Below are 10,593 nucleotides of genomic sequence, written 5' to 3'. Positions count from 1 at the left end.
AAACTTTTGCTGAACTTAAGTCTCGCGAGACGACACACTACTATTTTCCTTCGAAACTTTCAAAAAAATTCCCAACTCAAAACCCCAATCAAGTCAGCACACAACACACACATTTTACCCTTTCTCACTCGTGCGAAAATTCCAAAATTGTCTAAATTCGGTTGTTTTGCATCCATCTACCCATCCCCCTTCTCTTCCTTTTCCTTTTTCCCAATTTCTACCAACTCATCATAACCGCTTCCTCCTCATCCTCCTTTTTAGCGTCCCCCTTCCTTCCCGTCATCCGTGTCAAAATCAAATTTTCACTCATCGACCACCACCAAAATTTCTGTGTTGATGTGTGGTCCATATGCCAGCTAAAAAAAAATAAGAGAAGAACATATTCTTTTGAAAATCCCTCAAAATGTGTGAGGTACTTATTCTAATGCTCAACTCATTCTATCGAGTCTACTATCAATTATTCGATTTATGTGAGCACACACTGATTTCGGTGCTCATTTTGTTGGTGGTTCTCATTTGTTTCATTCCGGCACTTTTCAAAACGGTGGGTGCGAATTGTTTTTGTGGTTGGAAAGATTGCAAAAATTCAGCAGGTTTTACGCGTTTTCACCTGCTCTTTTAGTTTCACTTTTGAAAAGTTAACCTAACAATAAGTAAAAAACAGTTGGATTTCCAGGTGTTAAAATATTTTGCACAATACTGTGTATTTGAAAAAACTGAATCTGATCATCAATGTACAAATTCATTTAGAACTTGTGTTAGTAGAAGCCCACCCAAACTTCAACTTTGAGCTCAATTATCTCAGCTCCTATGAGAGATATCAAAAATGTGTCAACTGATAAAATATTGCTGATATTATGATAAATATTTTATCAGTTGACAACTGTTTGATATCTTCAATAGAAAATTAGATAGGAAAGTTCAAACTTGGCAGTTTAGAGCAGCTCAGTTGGTGGCGGCGCGGCACCTCCAAGGGTGGGCGACACTCTATACCTACGCACTTTGGGCTTATATATCTCGGTTCCTATGAAAAATATCAAAATATATATCAAAAGTCTGTCAACGAATAAAGTATTTGTTATATTCTGATAATTAATTTTTCAGTTGACAACTTTCTTATATCTTTAAAGAAGAAACCGAGCTAATTGAGCACAAAGTTGACAGCCATCTGAGGCCGCTGGCGGTCCGCCGCTCAAGCTTCTCGGCTTCTGTTAGAGCAATTATGCCTATTTTCTATAAAATCATTTTTTTAGATTTTACACTACATCAAAAATCTGAACTTCTTATCTTAATTCTTGTCTTTTTAGGTTTATAATCGCTTTTAGAGCAAATCTCTGTAACCAATCAGCTTATTCTAGACTAATCTTTTTGCCGCATGTTTATGATCTTAGCTTCTGCACAATCTTTATAACCCTCCTTTAGAATCCCTAATCACTGTGACGAGCCGGATTATTTTGGAGGTGGTGCTCCCAATTATTTTCCAAGAGTCAAATTTGAATTCGTACTTCTGGATATTATGGTGAAAAAGAAGTATTTCGGAACAAAACACAATATTTTCAGTGCAAGATTTTGTGTCATATCCAGAGAATATATTTTTCAAGGAATTTTCCCTAATTTTTTTATGTATAACCGAAGTCTGTATATAGATTAATCCTTCTGCAAAGATGCCTGTCTAGACTTTTCCTAGACCTGTCATTTCGAATTTATGTCCTTCGATCCTAGATTGCTTTTCAACATTTTAAATTTCTAACTTTTGAAACGGATTATTAATGAAAAGTGGGATTTTTCGTTCAAATCTCTTTCATTTCCAATTTGAGCCTTTCACATCATTTGTTCCATCTACTTTCAGAATTTCCACATACTGTATTTCTTTCAATAGGAGTCCACCCGAACCATCCATTTTGAGCTCAATTATCTCGGTTACTGTAAAAAGTACCAAAAAGCAATATGCTAATAAAATATTGCTGATATTGTGATAAATATTTCATTAGTTTTTTTGTTATCTCTTATACGAACCGAGATATTTGAAGTTTTTGAGGTTGCCGCTCAAGCTTGAGCGGCGGGCCGCCGGTGGCTCCGAATGACTGTCAACTTTGAGCTCGATTATCTTAATTCTTCCGAAAGATACAAAAAAAGGTCAACGGACAAAATACTTATCATAATATCACCAATATTTTATCAGTTGACAAATTCTTGATATCTCTAATAGGAACAGAGATATATAGACTCAAAGTGAATGGTGGGGATGAGCTTCTATTAGAAAAAAATAGGTCGGTTTATCAGCTTCTGCTTCTATTCTAATAAATTACATTTCATTTTCTAATTTTTATTCTCTTATTCCTATCGCGGGAGACATATGATCCTTGCTCACATATACATCACGTCTCAAATTGGTTTTCCATGTCCTTAATCCCTTGTTGTTCTTTCCTATTTTCCATGATTCTTCTTCTCTGTTACCTAATCGAGGATTTCTTCATTCTTCTAAAGTCACCTGACGGTGAATTTCATTCATTTCTCGCATACGTTGATCAACGTCTCCTTCAATTTCCAATTTTTTTTTCAAAAAAAAAGAAGACAGAAATTTGATGAGTAAGAGAAGAGAAAGAACTTTTATATAATTCATCAATATGCCACTTCCTAATTACTCTCTCTTCTCTATATAGTTTTATCTTTCTCTTCATTTGTATGTATCTTGTCCAACTAGTAGCTCATCTTTGAGAGCATCTGTTGCCACGTCAGTCTATGAATTCTCAATTAATATTCTTCTTTTTCCTTGTGTTTCGGGAAGAGAAGAACTTTATTACTTTTGACTCATTTTTTTTACTTTCCAAGAATCAAGTATTATTTGTTCTTGAAACTTTTTTGGGTTTCTTTTCTTGTGTGGTTAGCTAGAATTCAGTTGAAAAAAAAGAATATTTGATTTCATTTTTTCAATTAGAGCATAACTTGTTTAGGCTTATTTAGGTGAATTTCATAGATCATGTGGGTTTCAGATGACGATGTTTTAAGAACCTTACCAAGAAACATATTTCTGACATAAATTCAAAAAAAGATTCTCTGATGTTTAGAAGTAGGTCAAATCTTGGGAAAAGTAGGTCAAATCTGAAATAGGTTAAATCTGGGAAAAGTAGGGCAAATCTTGAGGGAATTATTTCAAAAGGGAACATCTAAATATTTTTAGAATAGGAATTTCAAAGTTTTCCAAAATGTGCTTTGTATTCTGGTTAATCAATATCGGCTCAGTTGGTCTCAACCTGATTATCTCTGTTCCCCAAATCCCAACGATTCTATAGCTTTGCAAATTTTTTTTGAACGTCACTTCTTTCACTTCCAGATCTCCATTAGGATCTAGAACATTTGAACCCAAAGTGTAGGTCTGATTTTCCCAAATTCGAGGAATTGAAGCAGGTGATTCTAAAGGCCAAATCTTTCCGTGTTCTTTCCCAGGCAATAGAATTTTGGATTTTTTCTCAGGATCTAAAAATCTTAACTTTGTCGACCTAATCAATCTGAAAGTGTCAATCGTTCTTTGTCAAGAAGATCGTCGAGCTTTGAGCCGACTCTTTCTGAAACTTCACCATTCTAGACATCCATAAAACGACGTCACATAAATTCTGAAGTGGGCGGTTCGATGTCGACGTGCCCTCCACCCTCACATCCCAACCTGTCAGCCACATTCAATCGAGAGTTCTGTTCAGATTTTCAGCAGCATTCATTCAGTCGTTTTCTTTTCTGACCAGTATTGTAAATTTTTTTTCAGGATTATCTTGATACCTAACATTGAACCCATATATCTCACTCCCTGTAAAAGATATTAAAAAGTGAACAATTGATAAAATGTTTATCATAATGTCAAAAATATTTTGTCTGTTTGTCGTTTTTTGATATAGTTTATATTTGTTTGATATATAAAGGGACCAAGATGAATTGACTCAAAGTTGAAAATGTATGTGGCACTCTATTAAAGTCTTTACGGTAATTAACCGGACTAAAGTTTGTTCTAGCATAAAATTTGAGTGAACCGTTGTACTGGGCTCAGATTTTTAATGCAAAAATAAAAATAATTCATCAGTAAACTAGCCAAATTTTAAATTAATTGATCAACTTTGAGCTGAGTTATCACTTGTCAAATTTGCTTCGTCACTTGAAAAGCACAACGGTTCATCTTTGAATAATCATAACAAGACCTAGACTTGAGGAATTACTTTGAAAATTTCAGTAACTTTGAACCAAACGTAAAACTATGCTTTTACCAATTTTCGCGCTTCCAAGATACTTATGTCCATATATATATACCCGTTTTAACGGTCCGGGTAGATTAATTTTATTTTAAAAAGGGTTCAAAAATGCTATGTTTGGCATATTTCGTGTCAATAATTCTCCTCGAAACAACAACATACAAAATCACATCACCTGCCTCTCAATTCGTTTCTTTTTGGCTGACTACTGGTTGTCAAACTGAATTTGTTTCACTCTTTGCCTTCAAGGGGCCTAAATTGGTGCTCCGTTGTGTTTCTCTCCCAACTGACATCACTTCAAACCCATTTTGACTCGTTGACTTGTCTAGAAACAAACCACTTGAATTAGTTTTTATTCTTTCTCTTTTTCTAGGTTTTATTCGATTCAATTCAAACGATTCAAATTTTTTATTTCTTGCTTCCATTTTTGACGTCTTCTGACCAGTGCCTCCGTCATATAATTTCGCCGAAAAGCATAGTAACCAACGAAGTGAGATAATCTAGGAAGGAAGAGCGGATTAGTAGGAAAGGGTGGGACACATAGAGAGAGGATATTATATCGATAACGGTGCAAAGGAATAGGATTAGTGATTCTATGGAATTGAACAGCTATGAATTCGAACGCTATTAGAATTTTTGAAATTGCATGAGTTCTATCTTTCATTTCCATCCATGACTATACTATTTACAAATCGCAGGGTATGTTTTTTTTCAATTTGATTCGTGGATCAAATATCCGCTTCCGGTGTGCTTTGATTTATTCTGATGATGATGTTTCAGATGGAATATCTGATGTTTTAAATGAGGTATTTGGTAGTTTGAACAATCCATTTTTAGGCTCCAAAATTTAGAGACCACTCGATCTCATTTGCTTTGTGTCCGTCTTTTTCAAGACTTGATTATTCCGGATTTGATTAACTCGAAGCTTCGCTTTTCGATCTTTCATTGGAAAAATTGAAAGTTCAGAGTTTTTTGGAGATCGCCTTTTTGTGGAAATAGGAAAATTCTCAATTGTAATCATAATTTTTTTAAAATCTGATTTTCAGCTAATGTAGAATTTTGAAATCAAATTAAAATCTGTTTTTAAAATTGAATAATGTAAAACCTGTATCAGAAGGGCCACTTTAATTGAAGGGCACCTCTAATGGAAGGGCCCTCTGAGAAGGGTTTGGAAAAATAGTAGGCCCCTTGTAATATAAGGGCCCTCTTCAACATGTTTTGTTTGAAATTTAATAACGTTTTCAGTTAAAAATATTCCGTAAATCCAGAAATTTCACAGAAATTTGTTGAAGCACAGTTTGTTTGCAACTAGCTTAATTTTGGTGAAATTGGTGAATTTTTTAATGCAATCTGAACAAAAAATCATCAAACTTTCTGTTAAAAATTATCAGAAAAAATGACTGGAAAATAGAAAGGCCCCCCTCTAATTAAAGGGCTCACCGGAGGTACCTCGAAACAAAAATAAGGCCGAACCTTCTGATACAGGTTTTACGGCAACTTTGGGATTATTTTAATGCAAAAACTGCTTTTTGAGTCAGATGATTTTTTTGGGCCCCTTTCAATGAAAAACTACATTATGTTTGAATTTTTCAGAAATATATCTGTAATTCACATCTCATCAGATTTCTTTTGCTTTTTTTCTGATTCTGCAACTTTAAAAATTCTCCATGTTTTTTATCATTAAATTTTTAATCACCTTCTGACTATTAGTAAACCCAAAATCAAAAATCTCCCCTCCCCCCCTCAAAAAACGTGACTTCCAGATACTTCCAGGGACCTAGTTGTTCCTTACCCTTGAAATTTTTATCTTCAATTTTTTTAGACGAGTGCATAATTTTCACCCACAAGAGATTAGCAATTCCACGCAATGCACCCCGACTTCCCGATCATCAAAAACAGTTGAGCACTAACAAAATGATTAGCTTCCACCCCTTTTGTTTCGAAACCTGACACATTCCAATTCTGGCAATTACTCAACTATCACGAATTGACTTTTAATCTAATTTCGATCTATTTCGAGTGGTGGAGGAAACAAAAGAATCTTCTGGAGTCTTTGTTTGTGGTTCCAAGACATACTAATCAACTCTTCTAATTCTAATTCAAATGACGTCTTCTTCTTCTTTTTTGGCTTCTCTCAAAACTTCATTGATGAGTTCTCGTACCTCACGACTACTCCGTCGCGGCTATGTGGGTTATCAAAGCAAATGCACTTGCACTTTCTTCGAAAATTCTGAAATTCTACACTGCCAATTTCCTCCTAATTCTGAGGCAAAGATCCGGTTACCACCACCACCACCACCAAAGAAATCACATTATTTTGGTTTTTTGTTCTTCGGGACCCCTATTTGAATATTCATGTTGTTTTCGTTTTATTCTTTTTTCCTCCAATTTTACGAGACAAGGTAGTTGGAGTGTCCCGAAATGAAATATTCATTTTCCCCCCATGAAGTAGAAGAAAACAATCATTTGTTTATTATATCAAATTGTTTGAGTGGGTAGTGGCAAAAAGCTCCTGGGATCTGTGTTTTTTATGAAAGCATTTTTGTTATTCTTAAATATATTTTTTTGAGTACCATTGGGAATAGTTTAGAAATGTAGATACGAGTTATCACAACCTGAGGTCTTATCAAATCAAAACTATGCTGCTGGATTCTATTCCATACTGTCCAACATTGGTAATGTTTCCGAATCGTCAACTTTAGATCTCAATTATCTCGATTACTGTGAAAGATACCAAAAAGTGGCCAACTGATAAAATGTTAACCATAATATCACCAATATTCTATTAGTTAACACATTTTGTTATCTTTTATACGAACCGAGATATTTAAATTTTCCTAAGATCTCCATTCAAGCTTCTCGTCTTGAAGGGCGTCGGAGGGCGCAGAGAAGCTTGAGTGGCGGGCCGCCGGCTGCTCTGGATGAATGTCAACTTTGAGCTTAATTATCTCGATTTCTGTGAAAGATACGACAAAGTGGTCAACTAACAAAATGTTAATCATGATATCACCAATATTTTGTCAGTTGAAAAATTTTTGTTACCTCTCAAAAAAACCGAGATAATTGTACTCAAAATTGACAGTGTGAAGACAGTGTGTATTACAGATTTTACGGTATACCTTTGTAGTTTCAGTTTAAATCAATTGATTTTTGAGCTCCTAGAATTGAATGGGCATTTTTAATCTCTATGAAAACTCTTTATGCTGTCTAATAGATATAATAGACATCAGTTATTGGTAAAGATACAATAATCAATGATAGTACTGAATCAAAACCATCTCAGAATCGTTCTGCACAATATGATTGATTCAGTTTTATTCAATTTAACACCCATTTCTAATAATCTCTCTTCTCAGGAAGAACAGCGTCCACTGTTTACCATCTTCGTTCTCGTCTGCGGCGTGGTCGGCGGCCTCATCGTCGTCATCTCCGTTGTCTATCTCTACAGATATTGTCTGAAACGAAGGAATCCGGTTACCACGTGAGTTTTCTGAAACTCCGAAGTGATCTATAGGTACCATGTACCATATACACCATATACAGTACCTTAAGTAGTACCATAGATACCATGTGTGGTGTCATACGGAGTATGACACGGTACCATATATAGTACCATAGTTACCATATACAGTTCCATAGTTACCATATATAGTACGATTTGTATTACCATAGATTCCATATTTAGTGTCATACAGAGTGCTATAGGTATCACATATAGTACCATAGTTATCGTAAACAGTACCATAGTCACTATATACAGTACATAAAGGAGAACCATAGGTACCATATATAGTACCATAGTTACCATATACAAATAGCGAACTTTATAAAAAATTCTCAAAATTCCAGAACGGTAAACCCGGACTTCAAGAGAGAACACATTCGGAGCGTCGTCGTTGGTCTGAGCCGACCACTGCCCTTGCCGCAAGAGTTTCTAAATTCATCCACTCCGAAACACACTTCCACGACTACATTAGGATTCGAGGACGAACACGATATTGATAACAGCATATCAGTGGTCCCGTTGATTGTTACAAACGATTCAAATTATGCATTGAGGTTATCCCAGAACACTTATAATAGTGAGTTTAAGATGGTCAAAAACATCCGAAAACTTCTTTTTAGCTCTTCTATCTGTCTCTCCTGCTCCAACCAGAGCCCACTCAGCTGAACTTCATCCCCCAGAAGTCTCCGACGAGGTTCGCCGAAGTTCCTTTGAAGTTCAACGTGGAACTGGTCGTCAACTTCCAAGTACCGAAGGATTGGAGGTTAGTTCTGGCTGCTAAAAATTCAAAAATCTCAAAACTTTTATTAACTTATGTCAATTCTGAAAATAATCAAAGCTGAATAATAGAACTGGGTCTCTGAATTTGAAACGTGGCATGGATTGAGTGTGAAAGAGTCATTTTCGGCGAATTGGGGATGGGCAATTATCTGGGTTGGGGGGGGGCCTTGGTATCATTAACATTTCATGAATCTACCCGTCACTCTCATGGGATGGCTTTTGTGGGGTTCTTTTTTTCTAAAACTCTTGACGAAAAACGATTAGGAAAGCTGTGGTGGGGAGGGATGATGAAAAAATGCAAAAAGTGGGTAGCAGTTGATGAATTAGAAAAAGAAAAAACACTATTAAATTTGGGGAGAAAAGACAGAAGTGATTACTGGTTCATATTCTTTGATATTTAATTCTTTTCAACGGGAAAACATTTCTCTAAAGCTGGCAATAGATAGATGGCTGCAGCACTCGGAGCGTAGTGAACCGACATTTTTGGATCCTTTAGCTGATGGGATTCATCTTGATGGGCTAGTTGTTCCTCGAGGCTTGTTGAGATGGCTTTGCATGTTTTACATCTGAAATTTCAATATTAAGGACAATAAAATATTCATTTTTTCATTCTTGAAAAGCGGGCTCTCACTAGCCATGCCATAGTTTCTTTTAGGATCAATAACTTTGAACTATTCAGATATGATAGAACTTGACGAGTACTACTAAATGATACTAGTTGGAATACTGCATCTTGTCTATGAGCAAAGTTACAGGTCAAAACAGGCAGGACCTATTTCGTCTGTAACTTTGTTTATATACAAGATGTAGATTTCCAAATAGTAGCATTTTGTAGCACTCGTCAAGTTCTATCATATCTAATTTAATTGGTTTGAAAGTTATGATCCTAAAAGAAATTATGGAAGGGCCCCCTAATCACTTCTGATCACTCACTTGATGGTATGGTTGGACTGCACATGTCTAATCATCGCAGCCTTATCCTTTCTAACAGTTGCTCTACAAACTTTGCAGTTGTGCTCGTTGCTTTTTGCCTTCAGCACTTCAGTAAGATAAGTATCCGCATTCCGATTCGATTCCTTCTTCGGACGAGCAGTTGTCTTTGGAAAGCACTGCGACAACACCAGACACATCTTTGGCATATCTCTCTTATCCACAAACATATCCACTTTCCTCGGATGCTCTTCTCTCATATGTGTGTAGATCTTGTACTTGTCAATCGCCTGCCATCCACATAGTCTGCATTGGTAGCATCCAGCATCCGCATGCTCTGCCACGTGAACCGCCATCGCATTCTCATGATTGTCCACCTTTTTCTTACAAATGCCGCATTGGAGGGCTTTGTCTCTGAAACTGGAATATTTTTGTGAAATTCAGATTCTAGGTCAACTCACTGTTGTCTCATGTACTTCATCCTTCGATAGAACTCCACATGTGCCTTTCTCTTTTCTTTTCCATCAATAGCGACGTCAACAGATTCAATGTCAACGAACTCTTCTTCATCGTCGTCCTCATCTTCTTCCTCCTTTTTTGAAGAAGTGCTTGGAGAAGAAGCTGGAAGAGATGATCCAGATCCCGAAGCCGAGGGCGTTGGTATCAATGGAACGAATTCAGAAGGCATTGAAACTGTAGAAATCTTTCTCATCGCTTCCAACGGGGCAACTGTTGGTTTTATGATAACCGGAGGTGTTGTACACTTGCTCATTGTGGTTTCCAATTGGGTTGGAAGCTGGAGAATCGATGACAACGCGTTGAAAACTCCTGGAGGTGTGTCAGACTTTGGTGTTGTTAAAATAGTAGGTGTTTGTGTAGGTGTGGGAAGTGTAGTAGGTATAGAAGGTGATGTGGCAAATAAGGGGAGAGAGAATGAAGATGGATTGAATGAAGTCGGAGTAGATTGTGCTGGAGATGGTAGAGCCGAGAGAGCAGCAAGAGCTAAAGAAAAAGAATTTGAAAATTCAATATTTCAAAAAAAACGTACCTTGACTTTGAGCCAATTGATTCTGAACGGCTTGTTGGTAGAGAATATAGGCAGCTAGGTTGGATCCAAATGCAGACTGTACTGTATTCACT

The 10,593-nt window shown here is 36.4% G+C and overlaps 2 protein-coding genes across 2 annotated transcripts in view; one reads left to right on the top strand and one right to left on the bottom strand.

Moving 5' to 3' along the window:
* Positions 1-403: 403 nt before the first annotated feature.
* The window catches only part of CBG20803, a gene marked incomplete at both ends in the record, with an annotated part of 24,289 nt that continues 14,099 nt past the window's right edge, over positions 404-10,593 (top strand). The window contains 4 exons of the mRNA XM_002631572.1: positions 404-544; positions 7,595-7,719; positions 8,088-8,320; positions 8,364-8,506. Coding sequence (XP_002631618.1) covers positions 404-544; positions 7,595-7,719; positions 8,088-8,320; positions 8,364-8,506 — 642 coding nt within the window. The remainder of the gene's footprint in view (positions 545-7,594; positions 7,720-8,087; positions 8,321-8,363; positions 8,507-10,593) is intronic.
* CBG20804 overlaps positions 8,921-10,593 on the bottom strand; it is a gene marked incomplete at both ends in the record, with an annotated part of 3,375 nt that continues 1,702 nt past the window's right edge. Inside the window, 4 exons of the mRNA XM_045242711.1 lie at positions 8,921-9,089; positions 9,457-9,867; positions 9,915-10,455; positions 10,502-10,577. Of these exons, the coding sequence (XP_045097134.1) occupies positions 8,921-9,089; positions 9,457-9,867; positions 9,915-10,455; positions 10,502-10,577 (1,197 nt within the window). The remainder of the gene's footprint in view (positions 9,090-9,456; positions 9,868-9,914; positions 10,456-10,501; positions 10,578-10,593) is intronic.

This window comes from Caenorhabditis briggsae (genome assembly GCF_000004555.2).
Source record: "Caenorhabditis briggsae complete genome, chrII, whole genome shotgun sequence".
NCBI lineage: Eukaryota > Metazoa > Nematoda > Chromadorea > Rhabditida > Rhabditidae > Caenorhabditis > Caenorhabditis briggsae.
Note: the sequence above shows the minus strand (reverse complement) of the source record. Positions and strands in the feature narration are given on the sequence as shown.